Source organism: Notamacropus eugenii, chromosome 1 (genome assembly GCF_028372415.1).
Source record: "Notamacropus eugenii isolate mMacEug1 chromosome 1, mMacEug1.pri_v2, whole genome shotgun sequence".
Classification (NCBI taxonomy): domain Eukaryota; kingdom Metazoa; phylum Chordata; class Mammalia; order Diprotodontia; family Macropodidae; genus Notamacropus; species Notamacropus eugenii.
In genome coordinates this window covers 693,053,389-693,074,333 of record NC_092872.1, presented here as the reverse complement: position 1 = coordinate 693,074,333, position 20,945 = coordinate 693,053,389, and the positions used below count along the sequence as shown (strand labels likewise).

Here is a 20,945-nt window from a genome sequence, read left to right as displayed (position 1 = left end):
GGTCACACAGCTAGGAAGTTTCTAAAGCCAGATTTGAACTTGGAGGAGATGTCTCCCTGATTCCAGGTCTAGCACTCTGTCCCCTGTGCCACCTAAACCTTTAGGTACTATAGAAGCGTGAGCAGGGGTGTTCTAGTAAATGTTTAACAAATATCCCCTTGGGAAACAAGAGTATGAACTACATACTTTCATGCTTAATCTGCATTATTAACAGTTTCTTAAGTCTAGGCAATCAATAGAACAATACATTAAGCTCTGATTTGTAGAGTTTTTTGATTTCTGAAATGTTAAGTGCTCACACTGAAAATTTAACAACCCCCTTATGAAGAGGTTCCAACACATCCTTGAGTGTAAGTCATCATTATTATTTGATTCCTGAAGGGTTGGGATATAGGCAGAAAGCTGGCAGCATAGAGTATGTCTATTGTGTGAGGAAAATAGTGAGGGGTGCTGGGAAATGAGGAGGGCATCTGGGGTCTCTGGGAGATATGAGTTGAGATGTCATAAGGTGAGAAAGAAAGGGAAAATAGGTCAAAGGAGAGAGCATTAGACTTGAAATCAGATCTAGGTTTGATTCGCCCCTCTGCCACAGATGACTTGTGTGACCTCAGTTTCCTCATCATTTTATATGAAGGGGTTGGACCAGATGGCTTCCAGGGTCCCCTTCAGTTCTAACATTCCATGTTTTATGTTTACATTTGACATTTTAAATCTTTCACCATCTGGCTTCTAGCTTATCTTTCTAGGCTTACACATTACTGCTCCTCACATGCTTTATATTCTAACTGAACAAGCCTCTTTGCTGCTTTCTGGATGACATGTTCCATGTCCTGCCTCCCTGACTTTGCACAGGCTATATCCCTTGCCCAGGAATGCTCTCCTTTCTCACTTCCACCTCTTGGAACCACTTGATTTCTTCAAGACTCAGCACAAGATTCACTTCCTTCAAGAGGTCTTTCTTGATTCCTCTTGTTGTTAGTACCCCCTCCTCAATCCCTCCCTATCACTGTGTATTTATTTTGACTATATCCTGTATTTACTTATCTGTTAGCATATTTTACTTCCTTGGTGGAAGGTAAGCTATTTGAGGGCAGGAACCTTCTTAAGTAGTCTTTGAATTTTCTAGCACCTAGGACAGTTCCTGGTCCCAAGTCACTACTTAAGAAATATTTGGTGGATCTATACATCTAACTTTCCTTCCATCTCTAACATCCTGTGAGTCTGTTGGAAAGGGGCAAGCAAGGGCTCTGATTTGGGTATCTCTCACCTCCCCAAAGTCACAGAAACCAGTTCCTTCTTACTCAATGTTCCGTTGAGCTGCGTCAGGGTCCTTGGCTAATACTGAGCCGACTAAGGGTTTCTTTTGGTTTTCCATCAGTTTGAAGTGGTAGAAACGCTGGGAGAAGACTGGTGGCTCATCCACATCAGTGACATTGATGTGAACAACGGCTAGGTTCTTTGAGGGGACATTATTCAGGTATCGGAGGTTAATTGTTGGGTCTGTTGCCTCGATGGTGAAGCTATATTCTTTGATGTGCTCATAATCCAGGGGCTAGGAAAGAGAAGGGAACACTTGGAAAGAGCCATACACTTGGAGTTGAGAGGTCTGGGTTGTAGACAGGGGGCAAGTGGCTGTTTTTTTCTAGAACTGTCTTCTTATTTGCAAAATGGAGATAGTAATAATCCCTACTCTGCCTACCTCTCCAATAACAGTACTAGGGGACTGAGTTATTATTATTATGTATGTGAAATCCACTCAAGTGGATTTGAATTCTCATTGAACCATGGAGATATAGACCTAAAGGTTGCAGTCAGCATTGCTTGCAAAGAACAGCAGGAGCCCCTCCCCTCCACTCTGTTTTGGTTGTAACTTCTTATGCTCCATGAATCCAACTCATCCCTCCAGGATTGTGCCATATCTACCTTCTGCAGGAAGCCTTCCTACATCACCCAAGCCCAGACGTTGCTCTCCCAGAAAAGTGGGCCTGTACACCCCTCACAGGCAATTCACAACTATTGCTTTGTATTAGTAGGCAGGAAGTCAGGATAGGAAGGATAGGATCTGTCCACACTTAGATGGGGAATGAAGAATGTTTTTGGCACATGTATTCATCCTGTCTCCTCAACTAGTTTCTGTCCTTCCTGAGGGTTTGGAATAGGTTTTAGACTTCCCTATCATGGCCCACAACACTGGGTGTTGATTGCTGACTGGTGGATGATGTACTTGCAGCAGAGTGGGTTAGGCTTATGGGACTTTGGGTCAGGATTACCAAAGGAAAGGAAACAAATTAACCCCTTGCCCTGCTCTGCCTCAGACACTTAGTACTTTAGTCTTGGTTGCTGGAATTGGTGGGGTCATTATGGAAACATTTCTAAATCCATCAGAAAAAATACAGAATTTCAGATTTGGAAGGGATGTCATCCCTCTAATAGTAATAGCTAGGATCTATATAGTGCTTTGAAGTTTGCCAAAACCTTTGCAAATATGATCTTATTTTATCTTCATAACAACCATGGGAGGTAGGTTCTATCATTATTAAATCATTTTCCAAATGAGGATACTGAGGCAGGAGTCATGTGCCCTCTCTGCTTCACTTCCATATGCTCCATGTACCTTCTTGGGTTTGATGATGCCTTGGTTCCTGGAAGCATCGAGCTCAATGACGAAGGTGTCCCTGTATTCTCCCTGGACGATGCTGTACTTGGTCATTCGGTTCTGGGGCTCATCAGGGTCTTCGACTGTCAGGGACCCCAGGGGGCTTCCCACTCGGATATCTTCAGGAACCACAAATTTATAATTTGCTGCTCCATAAAAGAAACATTAGGGAGGGTTTGGTTAATGAGCTGTGCCTCTTAATTTACATTAATTAGATAGACCATTACTTTGCAGGGAATCTGGGTGAGTTATGTCCCAGACAACAAAGTCACATAGCTTTAATGGTACATGTAATCCCTGTTTACAGGTTCCCCAGCACTCTTTTCTTGCACCATAAAGTCCTGGGAAAAATTTATACATCTCTCTTGTCCTGGCTTGTTTTCCTTATTAATAAGAGCTGTATGAACAATACTACCAGAACTCTAAGTAGTCTACTGTATTATCCTTGGTATTCCTCAGGTCTTCTGACTAAGAAAAGAAGGTCCTTGAGGGCTAGGATTATTTTCTTTTTGTCTTTGTATACCTAGAGTTTAGCACAGTGTCTAGCACATAGCAGGTACTTAATGAATTCATGTTGATCGATTGATATCCAGAACCTAAGCATTGTGCTAGGCAGTTGGGATACAAAACCAGAAATTAAACAGCCCCTGGAAATTGTAATCTATCCAAGTCTCTTATTCAGGTTCCTATGGGACCAACAACATTTATTTAAAAGAGTGTTGGGGTAGTAGTATATGATGACTCACTTGGTGACCAGGGTAAGGACTGGGTTTAGGTGGTATATTGGATCAAGATTTGGTCCAGGGCTGAACCAAATGGAGGCTAAGTGACTTGCCTAGGGTCACACAGTTAGAAAGTATCTGAGGCTGCATTTGAACTCAGGTCTTCCTGACTCGAGGCCAAATGCTCTATCCACTGAGCCACTGACATGATCTAAGGTTAGAATCAGAGCTCATCTTAAAGTTCTGTCAAGGACTAGGAATAGGACCAAGTTTTCCAGAAGAGAAGTGAAGTCTGGGATGGGAGTTTGGGAAATAGACAAGACAATTCATCTTCCCTCTTTGGTCAGTCTTGGGGGAGATAAGAGCTTGTTAGGACTAGAAGGTGGATGATCCTGGAGAACTAAAAAGCTAGATTGAATAAAATCTCCTTAGCCTGGGCTAAAGTCTTAGTTTCAGGAGTCCTATCTGAGTACAATATACAATATGTGGCCCACCACCTTCCCACCCTCCTCCTCCCACCCCCTATACCAGCCTTGTTTCTCCAAGTATCCACTCACTTTCAGTGAAGATTGGGAAATTGTCATTGATGTCACTCACAGTGATGACCACAGTGGCTGTGCTGGACTCCCCTTGGAGCCCTGGACCATCTCTGGCTTCCACCACAATCTCATACTTTGACTGCTTTTCTCGATCCAGGTTATTCACAGATGTAAAGATAGTGCCTGGATGGGGTGAGGAAGAAGGAGGGAAAAAAGATACAGGAGGAATATGAGCTAAGCAGTGACCCCCATTGCTTTTTAGGACTTTTAAAGACATCTTTAGGACATTGGTTAAATACTTCCTGCCCCACTACCTACACTACCTCCCCCCCCAGCTTCTTTTTATGTGTTTTCTTCTTCTATTAGAATATAAGCCCCTTGAGAGCAGGGACTATTTTTCTTATATTTCTACATGTATAATGACTAGTCCATAATAAAAGCTTACTAAATGCTTGTTGACTGACTTTATACAAGGTTTTCCCAAACTTGCCAGTGTTTTCCAAGTTCTCTTTGCCTCACTGTGCCATCTTGGGGACACCATTTCTCTCTGTGGGCCTCACTTCCTTCCTCTATAAAATGAGGGAAACAGACAGAAATCTCTGAAGTCTCCTAAGTCCCTTTCATCTCTGACATTTTATATTCCAAAGTCTCTCCCTACAGTAACATTGCATGTTACAAGTTCTTCCATTCCATAGACTAAGGTAGGTCACTTTTAGCTCCTGTATTCCATATTTCTTGTTTTAATTTACCTTTTAAGGTCCCTTCCAGTGCTAGCATTCTATGATGCTTGGGAGAACATGTCCGTCAGTCAGTCAGTAAACATTTATTAAGTACCTGATTTATGTCAAGCATGAGGGATGCAAAAAAAGCCTAAAGACAGTGTCATTGTAACATTCTTTTTCGTAAAGGCAACAGAGGTGACCAGTAATGGGAGTGGATTATTTAACAGGCCAAACATACTCAGCCATATAAATGTGTCTTAGAGACCATTCCCCAGTAAAAGCTTCCTTTAAACCCAAACAGTGCTGTCACTGTTCTTTGGAGCAATTTTGATTGGTAACGTGGGTCTGAGGGCTGATTCCATGGTCTTGGTCCAAGGTATGTTCTTCCCAGCTTAGATGCACACAAGTCATTAGGAGCTACATCTGCTACCTCGAACTTCCACATTCCATGGATCCATGATTTTGCCCATGTTGGGACCCAGGACTCTTTTGGTTCTAACGTTCTGGAACTGTGGGTATTTATTCTGCTGCCACAGATCCCAACTCCTGCATGCTTTAGTATTTGGCTCATTTAGTCTTTGGGTGATGAACCTTTCTGAACTGAAGAGGCAGCCAAGGACAAAGGACAACATCATCACTGAGGAGATCCCAAAGAGCGTGTCTTAGTCTCTGAACCCCAGATTAGAATCCTAGATAGTGGCAGTATCGGTTGAATTGGCATGTCATCTCCTAAGGAGACTTCTTTGAAGAGCAGTCATGTATAAGCTTCTTGAGGGCAAGGGACTGTTCGTTTTCTCTTTTCCCTAACTCCTATTACTATGACTGGTATACAATGGGCACTTAATATATTCTTTTTGAATATATAACATATTCTTTTGATTACTTGCTGTTGAATGAATAACCTCCCGCCTGTTTGTAAAAACCAAACCAAACCAAAACAAAAAACTCAACAATCCCAACAACAACAAACTATTTTCTGGTCACTTGAAAGTTCTAAGTGGGTACATGTCTGTCATCTTAGGCATGAGAATAATTGGAAGGGAGAACACTTAATAGCTATACAAACCAGAACTGTCGATGGTGAAATACTCTCTGCCATGAACTATGTTGTAGGAAACCGAGGCATGGCCTAACACGGTAGGGTCATCTGCATCCACTGCTGTGATTCTGGTGACTGAAGTTCCTACAGAGAAAGTCAATCAATAGGTTAGAATAACTTTGGTCAGACCCTTGTGCTGATAATTATCATAACAAGAATGGCAACAATAATGGCAGCTCTCATTCCTATAGTGCCTTAAGGCTTATCAAGTATTTTAGATATTTGCTGTGAGATTGTAAGCATGCTGATGGGGTTCTGGGAGCTCCCTGTAAGGGAATCAAAATCACTAAAGACCCTGGGAGTTATATTTCTTTAATGAATGGGTGTGTGTATTAGTCCTTCATTGCCAAAGAAGACCATGCCATCAGAGAAATAATGACATGACTTGCACTTGACTTTGTTTTGAGTGAGGGAGGGCTGTGCAGGTCACCAGTCTCACTTCTCCTCCAGAGTCATCTGAATCCAGTGACCAGATATTCATCAGGATGACTGATCATCATCTGATTCATCAGATGACCCAGGATGAGGCAATTGGGCTTAAGAGACTTGCCCAAGGTCACACAGCTAGTGAGTGTCAAGTGTCTGAGGTGAGATTTGAACTCAGGTCCTCCTGACTCCTGCCCTGGTGCTCTATCCACTGCACCACCTAGCTGCCCTAATGAATGGGTAGGGGAGAGAAGGAAAGCTAACTAGACTAACTAAACTAACTAACTAACTAAAGTTAACTTAGGATGAGAGGCCATTATTTCCCTCCTACTAGAATCTTTTGGGGTGGGGGAGAAGAGAGAGATGACAGGCTTTTGTTTGACATATGGAGCAATACTGTGACCACATTGGCCACGGTGGTGACAAATTCATGCCCTGTCGTCAAACCTAAGACTCCAAGGGAGACCACGGGAGATGAAAATTAAAGAGACAAATGTCAAGTAAAAGATTACACCTTTTAAAAATATTATGTGTGTTCACTCAGGCATCTGGAACATGGAAAGAAAAACAGACCCAGAGGGAGTGTGGGAGCACTCCCTCCTTATCACCATCCCCTACCTCATTTCAGAAGGGCTCATTCCCAGTTGCCTCCATCAAAGCCTACATCTGACTCGTCCAATTTTATTTTTCAAAAACACACATGGTTGTTTTCACCTTGCATTTTCCTTGTGTTCCTTTGTCAATGGTATGAGGGTACAAGGCAGCTCTAGGGGCCACTTACGAGAGAATGACCTTTCCTAGCTTAGAATGGAGACCCCACAGTGTGGAGCCATTATCACAAGCCATTCGTATTTCATAACTGTAATTTCAAAGACAGGATTACTAGCAACCTGGGACTTCTACATCCATTGTATTGGGTCACAAGCCTAAACCTGTTGCGCCTCCTAGTGGTCACATATACATGCTCTCATTTGATTTGGAGATAGTACCTAGCCCTCTCCAGACACTGTAGAGGATTATTTTTCGGTCTTGGCCAGGGTTAGGGCTCAGTCTGTGGCTATAGTCAGAGTTATGTAGCCGTGTTAGGATTAGGGTTCAGCTAAGGGCTTGTCTGGGGCCAGGATTAGGATTTGGTCTATGGTCAGAATTAGGGCTCAGTCTGTTCCAGGCTAGGGCTCAGGCTGGGAGTGTGAGACAGAAACTTTTCCTGTGTGTGAAGATGTGTTATACGGGGTGGGGGGAAGGGTGGGGTACAAACCCCAGCCTTGGCTCCATTGCCAATGTGCTATCAGCAACTACAGCTGAAGAGCCCAGATGGCTGTTGATGTCCAGGCCAGTCCTGGCAGGACGGAGACTTTGCAGGGTAAGAGATGCCCGGTGTTTGTTGGAATGGCAGCTGAGCGCCGTCTCCCTGGCACGTACCGACAGCGGACATCTCTGGCACTGAGCCATTGAGAATTCTCTGTGCAAACACGGGGGCGTTATCATTCACATCGTGCACTTTGATGGTGAAATTGGACGGTGGCTCTAAGTTCTCGTTGGTATCTTTGTCCACAATGTATGCAGTGAGGTAATATTCCGATTTCTTCTCCCGATCCAGCCTCTCAAAAGCATACACATCTCCAGTCTGTTCACTGACTCCAAAGAGTTTGTCTTTGCCGACCTCGGGCCCTTTGAGAACATACCTGGCATTTTTTCTGTTCACACTTGATGTGATCTAAGGGGGACAAAAATTGAGGGCAATTAAAATGGATGGGAGGGGAATCCTCTTTCCTGTGCAAAGTGAGCACGTCCTGTTTTTTTATTGGTGAACCTTTGTTCTTAGCATTTTCTCTGTATGAAAATCTCTCCTCCTTTCTCCCCATCCTCACTCCCCTCCGCTTGGGAGAGTTAAAAGAAGTTTCGACACGGAGTCAGAAAACCTGAGTTTGACCCTCCCCCCCTCCCCCAACTCTGCTCCTTAACTACCTGCGACCTTGGCCCAGTCATCTTTTCTGGGTCTCAGTTTCCTCACTTGTAAGATAAGGGGTTGATCTCTTCCAGCTCTAAATCCTATGGCATCGCTATGATCATTACTTTTCATCATTCCAAACCCAGCTCACATACCACCTGCCTTTCCTGATCTAATCCTTCACAGATGAAAGTGATTTTTTTTTCCTCTCCTCTCAATTCCCACAGCCAGAGAAATATTCACACTCTGTTTTGGAACCCAATCACCTTCCCATTCCCCATCCCCACCCTCACCCCCACCCCCATTCTCATCCCTCTCCCCATCCCCATTTCTACCCCATCCTTTCCCCTTCCCTTCTTCCTTCCCCACCCCATCCCTCCAGGAAAGGATGGACAGATAAAATATGGACACTTATTCTTGAAACAGAAAATGTGTCAGGTTGACTGATTGTTCTTATTAAAGATGTAGAGTCAATAGAGCTTTTTAATTAGAATATGCAAATTGGGTCTGGAGTCATAAAATAAATAGCCAGAATACCACTAATGAAAAGGCACATTTACACCAAAGGTTTGAAGAATACAGGCTCCTGGGAGTGATGGGACCTAAATTCCCCATCTCTCACCCCACAAAGAGAGGCTATTGTGGATCTGAGCAAACAATAGGCACTCAACCAATATTTAGTAAATTGACTTGCAGAATTATTATATAGGAGAGGAAGTAGACCTATTCTACTTGGCCCTAGAACGTAGAGTTAGGAGAATGGGTGGGAGTCTCAGGGGGACAAATTTCAGCTTGACAGAAGGAAACACTTCCAATATATCAGAGCTATTAAAAGGACACCATCCTTGCTCTTAAAGAGTTTATAATCCAATAGGAGGATATGATGTCTACAGGAAAAAGTTTAATATAAAATAGGGTGGTCCAGAGGATAGAATGTGGAGCTCTGGGTCCAGCAGACTCTAACTGGAATTTCACCTCTGACAAAGACCACCTGTGTGACCTTGGGCAAGTCATTTATTTAACTGAAGGGGTTGGACTAGATCAGGGACAGGGAACCTGTGGCCTCAAGCTCACATGTGGCCCTCTAAGTCCTCAAGTATTGCCCTTTGGCTGAATCCAAGCTTTCCCTTAATGAAAGGATTTGTTCTGTAAAACTTGGACTAGGTCAACAGGTCAAACCCAACAACCTAGAAGCTCACATGTGGCCTCAAAGCGGAAGGTCCCCCACTCCCAGATGAAATCTTGTGTCCTGGATCCCCTTGACAGTCTGGTGAAGCCTATGGTCCCTTTTTCTGAATAGTATTTTGAATTTTACAAGACAAGATACATAGAATTTAAAAGGAAACCAATTATGGTGAAACAGTTATCAAAATATTAAAAAGAAAAAGTTCATGAATGGCAGGTTAAGAAGTCCGACCCCAGATGATGGTCTGAGGCCTTTCTATAGTTTTGTAAAGCTATGATCGTATCATAAGGCAAAAGAGAAAGCCAAAAAAAGTACCATGGGAGTACTGGGGGTTGGAGAGGGAGAGGAATGGTATTTATTAAGAATCTACTATGTGCCAGGCACTGAGTTAAGTACATTTACAAATACTATCTCATTTGATGTCTTTCATCTAGGGAAAAATGGACAAGGCTTCCTGGAGGAGATGGCATTGGAGCTGGGCCTTGAAGGCCAGTGCATCCTATTGTCCAGAAAATCCTTGAAATGAGTGAGATGTGATCTAACTTTCAGTGATCCACGGCTTGGTTGATCTAATGGGCCAGTGCTGGCTGGCTGCAGAAACAGATTAGAAAGCCCTTCCTCATGTGGTGTGAGTCGCTCATGACTCTAATTGCATTCTACCTCATCCTGCTGTGCCCCCCTCACTCCTTCCCTAGCTTTGGAAACAGCATAAGCACTGAGAGAATTTGACCTTTGGGCCTTTTGTTGGATAGAAGTCAAGTTCTCCTGAGGAAGTTCATAGCCATCCATTAGATTATTGTAAAGGACATGAGTTAACAGTGTGATGTTACCAGTCTTCTGATTCCTCCCCTCTCCCTATGAACCTGGAGTTGAGAGACATAGTGTTCAGCATGAGGGAAGTGCATTTTGTTTCAGTCAGATTGCTACAGAAGGAACATGTACTGTTCTAGTTGTCTCATAAAGGGCAGTTAGGTGGCATAATGGATAGAGTTCTGGTCCTGAAGTTAGGAAGATTCATCTTCCTGAGTTCAAATCTGACCTCAGACATTTGCTATGTGACTCATAGTCACTCTACCCTGTTTGCCTCAGTTTCCTTATCTGTCAAATGAACTGGAAAAGGAAATGGCAAACTACTCCATTATCTTTGCCAAGAAGACCCCAAATGGGGTCACAAAGAGTTGGACATGACTGAACAATAACAAAAAGATGCTTTATATTACAGAGGCCATAGATAAGCTAGACTAGAACAAAATGGAAAAAGCAGGACTAGAATTATGAGGGTACCAGAGCTGGTAATAGGAGGATTGGTTGAAGGGAATATTTCAGGGATACTTAGACAGAAGGGAAGACCCAAGGGGCACATGATCTCTTTCTACAAATATTTGAATGACAAAAGAGGAATTTGTCTTGTTGTACTTGGCCCCAGAGGGCAGAATTAGAAGCAATGAACAGAAATTACAGGTTAGCCAATTTTACCTTGATGTAATTATAAATTGAATTTTTTCTTTGCTCCGTCTGAAGAGTCATGGACCCTGTGTTTCAAAAGTCAGCTCTACCCATAAAGCTTTGACTGATACAAAAAGAAGCTAAAAGGTTTGGGGGTAGCATTGACACGGGGATGAATCTTATAAAAAAAAAACAAGAGGAAGTAAGATGGTCCTTGAGATGTAGAGAGAACCTGCTTTGGCTTCTTCCTGTCTCTTTCTTTGGACTGAAACAGGTTTATGAGGCAGGTAATGAGGCTGGAGGTGTCACCAGAGTGGAGGAGCCAAGGAACAGGATGATTTGAAAGAGGGCTCAGTGTTTGAATCCAGATCCCTGGCAGCTTCCCTTGAAGAGGGACCAGAGACAGCAGTTTCTCATTTCCTCAACTAAGCATTGACTTTACTGGAAGCTTGAATGGGACCACATGGGAGAACGTTCACTCCTGTTGGGATTGGTTGATGAGGTGTCTATGTACCTGAATGGTATCTGGGAATTCTTGGGTTTGCCTACAGACTGGTAAAAGACCAGAAAGAGCTATAGACATGTAGCCCATTTGGTCTTTGTTTTAAAGCATGGTAATTATATTTCTTATTTCTTTGATTATGAGTGATGAAGAGTAAGTAATGTTTGTGTAGCTGATTCCTTTATGCCATATTCACATAATGACAATTCATTGAAATATGACAGACCAGGATGGAGAGCAGAGTTTTCCAAGTTGGGCGGGGCTTAGTCAAGATTTTAACTGGATATATCCACATGACCCATACCCTTAGACTAAAGAAGGGAGTAGCAGAGGCAACAACCCGGAGATGTTGGGGTTAGAGGTAGCAACTCTTTAATAGCCAGGTTGTTGTTCTGCCTTGGTAGTCCCTGCTATTCAGAGAGTGCCTGGCTGCCCAGGTGAGTCAGAGGATTCAGGCACCTGGGATCTCCTCACTGAAAAGGACCATTTAACTGTGCCACAGAGCCCCCTGGTGGTTCAATAAGGACAAACTTCCCACCAACGAGGGGTCCCCAAAGTTGAGCGGGGCTGCAGGTCGTGAATTCTGCACCATGAAGGTGTTTAAGCAAAGGATGACCCTTCTCAGGGATGTTGTAGAGGAGATTCCTGTTCAGGTATAGATTGGCCTCTGAAATCCCTTCCAACTTGGAGATTCCAATTTGGACCCCAAAGTAGAGGAGCTTCAGTGTTTTCTGAGCTTAGGAGAGATGATCCTTGGACTTAGGCTTGAAGAACACCTTAGAAATGGCGGGGGAGGCACCATGGACAGAACATTAGTATTCCAGTTAGAAGACCTGGATTCAAATTTGACCATCTCTTTGAGCTTGGGCTTATCACAAATTTCATGAGTCTCAGTCTCCTCATTTGTAAAATAAGCAAGTATGTCTAGAGGACTTCCTAGGTCACTGCCAGCTCTAGATGAATGATTCCCTCATTTTACAGGATAGAAAACTGAGGTCAGTTAAAGAGAAGTAATTTGCCCAAGGTTTTATATATATGTATATATATGTACACATATATATACATATATATATAATTTTGTGTATCTAGCATCCTTAATGTTTGCTGGATTGTGTTAAAGTGTGATTCAGGATTTGAAACCATGTCTTTAATTTTGAATGCAGTCTCCTCACTCCTCCAGATTACCTCCTACTCTGCTACTGACACCAAGTTGTGTATGGCAGAAAGATCTTTCTGCCTTTTCTTCGTTATTCAAGGTTTATTCATTTACTTCAAAGCCCACCTCCTCCAGGAAACCTTCCCAGACCAGTTCAATCCATGATGAGTGTGCCTAGCAAAGGCCTTCCTACAACATTTAGAGATACACACATTGCTGTAGAAACTATAACTCGCATCCTAACAGTTTCATGTGTGTTATTCTTGTTTCGCCTTGATTGTAATCCCCTTGAGAGCAGGAAACTCTGTAACACTCAATTGAGTGAGTAATTACTGCTCTTGGAAACTTTGTATCTTTATCTGTGAACTAAGAGGGTTAGAGTCCATGATCACTTCCAACTTCCAACTATAATTCTCAGTGATTCCATGTTTCCCAGAAGGTCTAGGGTAGTAGGGATTGAATAGTAGGGGCCTTGGGAAAGCTGTTTGCCTTGCTGCAGGAGGTTCTAAGGACAGGCAGCCTCTGAAGGAGAGAATCCTTTACCTTGCCCACATGATGAGGGAGATTGCCAGGCATCTCTTCCTGGATGTGCATTTGGTTCCAAATCCAATCTCTCTTAAAGCGTGGGCGAGCATCCTGGGCCCCTGAGAGGGGGAGCTCCAGGGAGTAGCTCACTGCCTCTGCAGAGGCTCTCATTTCACTTCTGCAGGCTGCAGCCAGGAAGATGATGAAGATCTGCTTCTCCATCTTCCTGTGACCTGCTCAAGTCTATAGAAAAAGGTAAAGACAGATTAAAAAAAGAGTAATGAGCATTTATATACCATTTTAAGAGCATTTTACGAATGTTATATCATTTGATCCTTACAACTCTGAGAGGTAGGCTCTATTATCCCCATTTTACAGATGGAGAAGTTGAGGCACAGATAGGTTAAGTGACTTACCCAGAGTCATATAGCTACTAAGTGTCTGAGGCTAGAATTTGAATTTATCTCCTGAATCCATGCCCAGTGCCCTATGCACTGCACCACCTTGCTTGCTTAGTACACTCCCACTGAGCTATTTACTTGCCTAAGAAATCCCATTAATTAAATTAATATTAAATAGAAAATTTTAAATTTAAATATAAAATAATTACTATAACTGAGAGGGATTTTACTTGGTTCTGAGGGGGGAGAAGCTTTTTATATATATTCTTCCCCTCCCCCCCAGACTGTAAGCTTTTTGAGAGTAGGAGTCTGCATTATATCTATGCTAAAAGAATGAGATATATGTCAAGTTGTGGTCCAGGCAAAGTGGGATGAGGAACTTGAGCAAGGAGAGAATATTTTCGTCCGAAGAGTTCAGAGAATGTTGAAGGCAGAGATTGTCTTGTTGTTGTTTTAAATATCTCCAGGACTAGTGCAATAACTTGCACACAGTAGTTTGTTATTTGTTGAGGGGAAGATTCACGGATGAAGCATCTGAGAGGACATTGAAGTAAGGGGAATGGAGGGGAAACCCATGTCAGGCATGGAGAAAGCAAAGAGCAAAGAAATGGAGACAAGAGCGTTAAGGATGACAATGGCAGATGGAGAGTAGTCCATGAGACCATATGAAGGCTACTAGTACGAGAAAAGATTGGGAAGGTAGATCACAGAAGGATTGTGGACCCTGAATGCCACAACTAGTTTGTATTTTAATTGAGAGTCACTTGGAAGCTACCATTTATATATAATTCTATATAACTGCATACTATATATAATTATAGAAGATTTTTGAATGGAGGAATTACACAGAGGGAGATCTTGGGCTATTAAATGAAGGATGGATTGGAGAAGAGAGAAGCTAGGAGCAAAGAAACTAGTTGGAAGTCTGTTCTTAAATTCTAGGTGAAAAGAGAAAAAGGACTGAATTAGGGTCTCGTCAGTAGGAGTAGATGAGAGGTGACAGATGTGGGAGATACCATATGAGTAGTTGCCACCTGGCTTGGGAGGAGAAGGCATAGTCAAAGATCATTCCAAGGATATCAACTTGAGTGATGTGGAAGACAGAGGTTCTAATGACAGAAACAGAGAAGTTAGAAGGGGAGCGGGTGGTAATAGGGGAAAGTGATGATTTCAGTTTTAGATTCTGAGGGGCCAATGGGGTAAAATTAGGTGTGAAGAGCCTCCTTCTTTCCTTTAGTTTTTGTATGAGTTTAGGTTGATTATGGAAACTTGGCTGTTTTCTTTTCTGGGTTTTAGTTTTCTCCATTGTAAAATGAGAGGCTCAAACCACTTGATGGCCAAGCTCCCTGCCAGCCCTAATATTCTATATTCTAAAGTCCCTTAACATATTTTGGCTCTCACTTCCTACCTCTTCCTCTTCCCTGATGGATGAATGATTTTATTTTCCTTATACTGTGAATTTCTACTAAATTTTTTTTTGCTTCTGTCTCTTCTCTTTCCTCCAGCTTGTGCCTTCCATCTTCCTTCCCCCTTCCTACCAGAGTTCAGGGAGTTAAATTCATTTTCTATTAATTCCAATAAGAGGCTCCATCTAGGGAACTGACCCTGCATGCCTTGAAGTTATGGGTCCTGGGCCCATGACCCTGGAATGTGGAGAAGGAAGATGAAGAGTTAGTTTCTTTTGACTACTGAGGGAACTCATCCTTGGGAATTATTTAATGAGTGAGAGGTGGTGGCACTGAGGACTTTCTGCTACCTCATCCATTGTCCCCCCTCCATGTGGTGACACACCAGCCTAGTCTTCCCATATCTCCATCCATACATGCTTTCAGAAAAGCTCATTCATACTAAAGTGTTCACAGAGGATAATGTCCTAATACCTCTCTGAAGTGTTTGAATTTAAACTGGGCATATCATATCATTAGTTAGAGGAAAGGTTTTCTAAATGTGGAATTTTAGATATCTACTTTGGCAGGAGAATTTTTGGTGGGGAGGGAGGCTTTTCTCCTTCACATCACCCAGTATAGACACCACCCATGTGGGCCTCTGGTGGGAATCTTAAATAAAGAACAATATAATTCTAATTTCTCTAGACTGTGACTCCCTATAATCCAAATGGCCCTTTGAGAAATAAACACAACCCACTTTGGAGTCTGGATACTTCCCACAGCCACTGTTTCCTTTCTTAACATCCATCACAAAGGATGGGTAATGAGGTAGACACCTCCACTGCCAACTGGCTATCAGGCACTTGGTAGCTCTGGTATAAGTCTGAATTTCTTTAATTGGGAGTCAGTTCTCCAGAAGGGTCACAGGAATTTTCTAAAAAGATTATAGGACCATAAGATTTAGATCTATGAGGGACCTTAGACATCATTAAGTCTAGCCACCTCATTTTATATATGAGATCCCTTTCATACACATAGATGAAGTGATTTACAAAGGGTCACACAGGCAAGAAGTAAGAAGCAGACCTGCGATTCTATACCCTGGCCTTCTGACCCCAAATCTAGTGTTCTTTTCCTTACAACAGAGACCAGAGAGACAAATTTGGGATTATCTGTAGAGAGGGAGAAAACTCTTCCCTTCTGATTGATTACCCAGATAAGAGAAGAAACAGGTTCATAGCTTTGGCTTCCTTGCCTTTCTCAGCTCTGGGCATTTTCTCTGGCCGACCCCCCTTCCTGGAATGCTTTCCCACCTCCACTCTTGACTACTGACCTTCCTGATTTCCTTTAAGTCCAACCAAAATTCCACCTCCTACAGGAAGCCTTTCCCATCTCCTCTTAATTCCAATACCTTCCCTGTCTTAATTATTTCAAATTTATCATCTCTATAGTTGTTTGATTGTTGTCTCCCCATTAGATCATGAAGACAGAGACCATCTTTTACTTCTTTTTGTATCTGTTGTTTAGCACGGTGCCTGATACATAGCAGGTGCTTAATGAATGTTTATTGGGTATTGATTTAATGCTAGAAGGGGCCTTAGGGGCTATCTCATCCACTCTCCTCATTTGCCTAGAGTCACATAGTAAGTATCAGAGGTGGATTTGAACGCAGGTTTTTCTGGCTCCAAATCCAGCACTCTCTCCATTATCCCATGGTGCTTAGGGCTTGGGGTAGGATGCTCAGTTATCTTTTGCCTTTTTTTGTATCCCTGACTGACTTATGATAAGCACTTATTCATTTGTTGTTCAATTGTTTCAGTCGTGTTTGACTCTTCGTGACTCCATTTTTGGGTTTTCTAGGTAAAGGTACTGGAGTGGTTTGCCGTTTCCTAGGAAATTGACGTAAACAGGGTTAAGTGACTTGCCTAAGGTCTCATAGATTTGAATTCAGGTAGATGAGTTTTCCTGACGCCAGGCCCAGTACTCTATCCACTGTACCACCTAGCTGCTCTGGGGTAGGATTAGATGAACTTGAGATTCTAGGAAATAAGACTGAAACTGACTGACCTTTCAATATCCCTCTCCCAAGCCAAGGGGCCCTCAGCTGACTTGAGGAGGGCATTTTCCTCCATTACATGATTCCTAAAGAAGCATACTCTACATCTCTCCTTGGTCACTCAGCTCTCAGCTCAGTAATAATTGTAACATGTCACATTTGTGTAGCAATTTATAGATTGCAAAGGCAAATAATATTTCATTGGATCTTCACTGTAGCTCGGTGAAGTAGGCAGGGGTTTATTCTCTCCATTTTGAAATAATATTTTACTTTTCCCCAATTACATGTTAAAAGAATTTTTTAAGCATTTAAAAAAAGTTTTGATTTCCAAATCTATCCCTCCCTCCCTCCCTCTTGCTCCCTGAGATGGTGAATAATCTGATATAGGTTATACAGGTACAATCATATAGAACATTTCCATTTAATCATTTTGTACAAGAAGACTCAAATAAAAACAAAAATGAAGGAAAGAAAGAGAAAAATAGCATGCTTCAGTCTGTATCCAGACAATATCAGGTTTTTCTCTGGAGCAGATAACATACTTATCATGTATTCTTTGAGACTGTATTGGATCATTGCATTGCCGATGTTCTCTCCATTTTACAAATAAGAGATAGCCTCTCATTTGGTTTGTGACCGTGGGCCTTTGTAGCTCTGTCAAATGGTTAGTCAAATGAATGGTTTATACTATATGGTCTCAGAAAATCAGAACATCAGAGATAGAAGGGAGTTAGGAACATTAAATATCCCTTCTGGCAATAATGTTCTGTGTTCTGTGATGCCGTCTAGCTCTGACAATCTATATTCTAAGTTTTTTCCAGCTCTGAAGTTCTGTGTTTTAAGGCCCCTTTCTGTTGACATTTTCTGTTCTAAGTTTCCCTCTGACTCTGATATCCCTTGTTCTAAGGTCTCTCCTAGCCCTGCCATTTTATGTTCAAATATTGTATGCCCTCAAGACTCCTCCCTGCTCTGACATTTTATGCTCTAAGGGCCCTTCTGGCTCTGAAATTTTATGTGCTAAGATTCTTTCAAGCTCTAATATAATAAGAAGAGCTGGATTAATGAATCTTCCTACCCCACAGAGTGATCAAAATGGTGGCCTTGATTTCCTTAACTGAAGCATTGAGCCTTGTCCTAAACAGCCTAGATTAGGAGTGGGGAGCCTGCAGCCTTGAGGTCACATGTGGCCCTTTGGGTCCTCAGGTGTGGCCCTTTGAATCCAGGGATTTGTTGTTCTGTGATGTTTGAATTCAGTCAAAGGGATGCACTTGAGGACCGAGAGCGCTGCATGTGGGTCTCATGGCCTCAGGTTTCCTATCCCTGGTCTAGATGAATTCATTGATCCAGGCAGGGTATGGCCACTGAAGGCTCCTGAATTGTGTTGAAGGAAGATCACCTGGGAAGCCTCTGCATCTGCCTGGCAGACAATAGCCATTATTGTAAAAGTCCCCGAACAAAGGTCTTTCCTACCTTGACTGGTTGGTCTGTGTGAGAGTCAGCTGAGCAACAACAGCACCATTCCAAAGAAAAGTGGGTCCAAGTGAGAGGAAGTTCTAAGAAAGGGCAAAGAGCTGAAGCAGGAAATTGCAGATCTTTTGCTCACTGAGGGAGTTCTGTGAACTCTAGTAATACTATTACATTTGAATGGCTCCAAACTGACCTCAGGAAGAGCTGATGACACCAATGGTTTTCTGAGAAATGTAAAAATGACAGGGGAGGGATGGGGCCACTGGGACCATTGGCTCTTCTTCTCCTGGGAGTGAACTGTGCCTTGGGCCTGGTCTGAGAGTCAGGAAACCTGAGTTATAATTCAGACTCTGCTTCTAACTTTCTGTGGGACCTTGGGCAAGACAATTCCCTTTAAGGAGCCTTCATTTCCCTATCTGTAAGATGAGACAGTGGGACTAATGATAATGACTTACATTTACCTTTATTTCATGTTTAAAAAGTGCCCTGTAGATAACACATCATTGCATTCTCACAATAGCCCTGTGGGAGCTCTGTAGCACAACTACTATATAACCTTATTTTAAAAAGAAACACATTCAAGTAGGTTAAAACCCAGGGTGCATGGAGTGGAGATGCTCTTAGAACCCAGGTGTCCTGATTCCAGATCCAATGGTCTTGCCAATATATCATGTTATGTTAGTGAATAAGAACCCTGAGCTTTGAGTCAGAAAAATCTGAATTTGAATCATACCTCACACACTTACTGTGTAACCCTTGGGCAAGTCACTTAACTTCTGTATGCCTCAGTTTCCTCATCTGTAAAATGGGGATAATAAAAGCACTGATCTGCCGGGGTTGTTGGGAGGATAAAATCAGATAATATTCTAAATCACACTGTGAATCTTAAAGTGCTCTATAAATGCTATTATTATGATTATAATTATCCTTATTCTGGCATGGCAGGAGGTGGTAGGGGTAGGAGAAGATTATAGGGGACAAAAAGAAGTCCTATTCCCCACTCAGATACCCCTGCTGGGTCCGGTGCTCTTTCTGCTATAGATTTAAGAATCACAGAATTATAGAATTTGAGAAGTGAAAGGGACATTGAGTCCCACTCATTCTCTACAAGAACATTCACGAATGATTGTCCAACCTCTGCCTGAAGACGTCAAATGAGGGGAGTCTCTGGAGAATATTTAGGCTTTGAGCTACTTTCTACTAGGTATGGGGCGGGCAGAGGGATCGAGGAGAAAAAAGAAAGAAAAAGCCAATGGAAGTGAAACTTGGAAATGTCATGTAAGAGAGTTCATGGCCCCTGAGAGACGCCAGTGAGGCCTGCTTGCCTTGGGAAGTTTTGGTGACTTTCTCACTGTGAGAAGGTCCTTCTCTTTTCCCTCTCTGGCACCCCTCCCCCATTCCCAAGGGATTTTAGGTAGCAGCAGAGAAGTGCTCACATTTCAGGACTGTTTTAAGGTTTAAGAATGACAAATCAGTTTCCTCACAGTTCTTTGAGGTATCCCTTAATTCCCCTGTGGGGCAGCTAGGTGGCTCAGAAGATAGAGTGCTGGGCAAGTCAATAGGACTCACTTTCCTGAGTTCAGATCTGGCCCCAGGTACTTCCTAGCTGTGTGACCTTGGACAAGTCCCTCAACCCTGTTTGCCTCAGTTCCTCATCTATAAAATAAGATGGAGAAGGAAATTGGCCAATCACTCTAGTATCTTTGCAAAGATAATTCCAAACAGGGTCACAAAGAATCAGACACAACTCAAATAACTGAACAGTGTAATTCCCCTGTATGTGTTGTCATCCCCAATTAGAATGTCAGATCTTTGAGGCAGGGACTCTTGTCTGCTTATATTTATATCCCTAGGACTTAGTATAGAGCGCAGAATATAGCATGCACTTAACAAATGCTTTTTAAAATTCATTTTTTCATTCAGAGGTAGTGCATTGAGAATGCTATGAGTAGGATGCAATGAATACTATACTCCTTATATACTCACAATCATAATAGTAGTAGTAGTAATAGTTACTATAGCAATTGGGCAGCTCAGGGAATAGAGCCTTGGACTTGGAGTCAGGAACACCTGAGTTTGAATCCAGCCTCCAACACTTACTCGCTGTATGACCCTGGGCAGATCATTTAACCTCTGTTTGCCTCAGTTTCCTCATCTGTAAAATGGGGATAATAATAACACCTCCCTCTCAGGGTTGTTGTGAGTTTCAAGTAAGAGAATAATTAGAAAATATTTAGCATGGTGCCTGGCATATACTAAACACTATATAAATGTTAGCTATTATTACATGGCACTTTAAAGTTTGCAAAGCACTTTGATCATCAACCTTCTGAGGTGTGTGCTATTGTTGTCATTTCATAGATGAGGCAAAAAGGGTTAAGTGACTTGCCCAAGGTCATGCAAGTGACACGTAAGTGTCTGAGGCTGAATTTGAACTCGTCTGCCTGACTCCAGGCTCAACAGTCTATCTACTGTGCCTGCTAGCAGCTGTGGATCACAAACTGAGCACAATTCCTTCCATCTTGTGTTAAATATTAGCTCACTAATGAAAGGACCCTCCTTGCCATATTCCCTTCCTCAATGACCCCTCCACAAGAACATCCCCTGTTCAGGCAGACTTCAAAGATTCTCCAATTTCAGGAATCAGCTTCATCACTCTGGTTAAGGCATCTTTACTAATCAGCCAGCTCATGCAGCATCCCC

The 20,945-nt window shown here is 42.6% G+C and overlaps 1 protein-coding gene across 1 annotated transcript in view; it reads right to left on the bottom strand.

Moving 5' to 3' along the window:
• CDH5 (cadherin 5) overlaps positions 1–20,945 on the bottom strand; it is a 51,442-nt gene that overhangs the window by 9,902 nt on the left and 20,595 nt on the right. The window contains exons 2-7 of the mRNA XM_072635918.1: positions 12,949–13,173; positions 7,587–7,881; positions 5,706–5,822; positions 3,936–4,100; positions 2,615–2,802; positions 1,302–1,552 (exon numbers count right to left, since the gene is read on the bottom strand). Of these exons, the coding sequence (XP_072492019.1) occupies positions 1,302–1,552; positions 2,615–2,802; positions 3,936–4,100; positions 5,706–5,822; positions 7,587–7,881; positions 12,949–13,152 (1,220 nt within the window). The 5' untranslated portion in view covers positions 13,153–13,173. The remainder of the gene's footprint in view (positions 1–1,301; positions 1,553–2,614; positions 2,803–3,935; positions 4,101–5,705; positions 5,823–7,586; positions 7,882–12,948; positions 13,174–20,945) is intronic.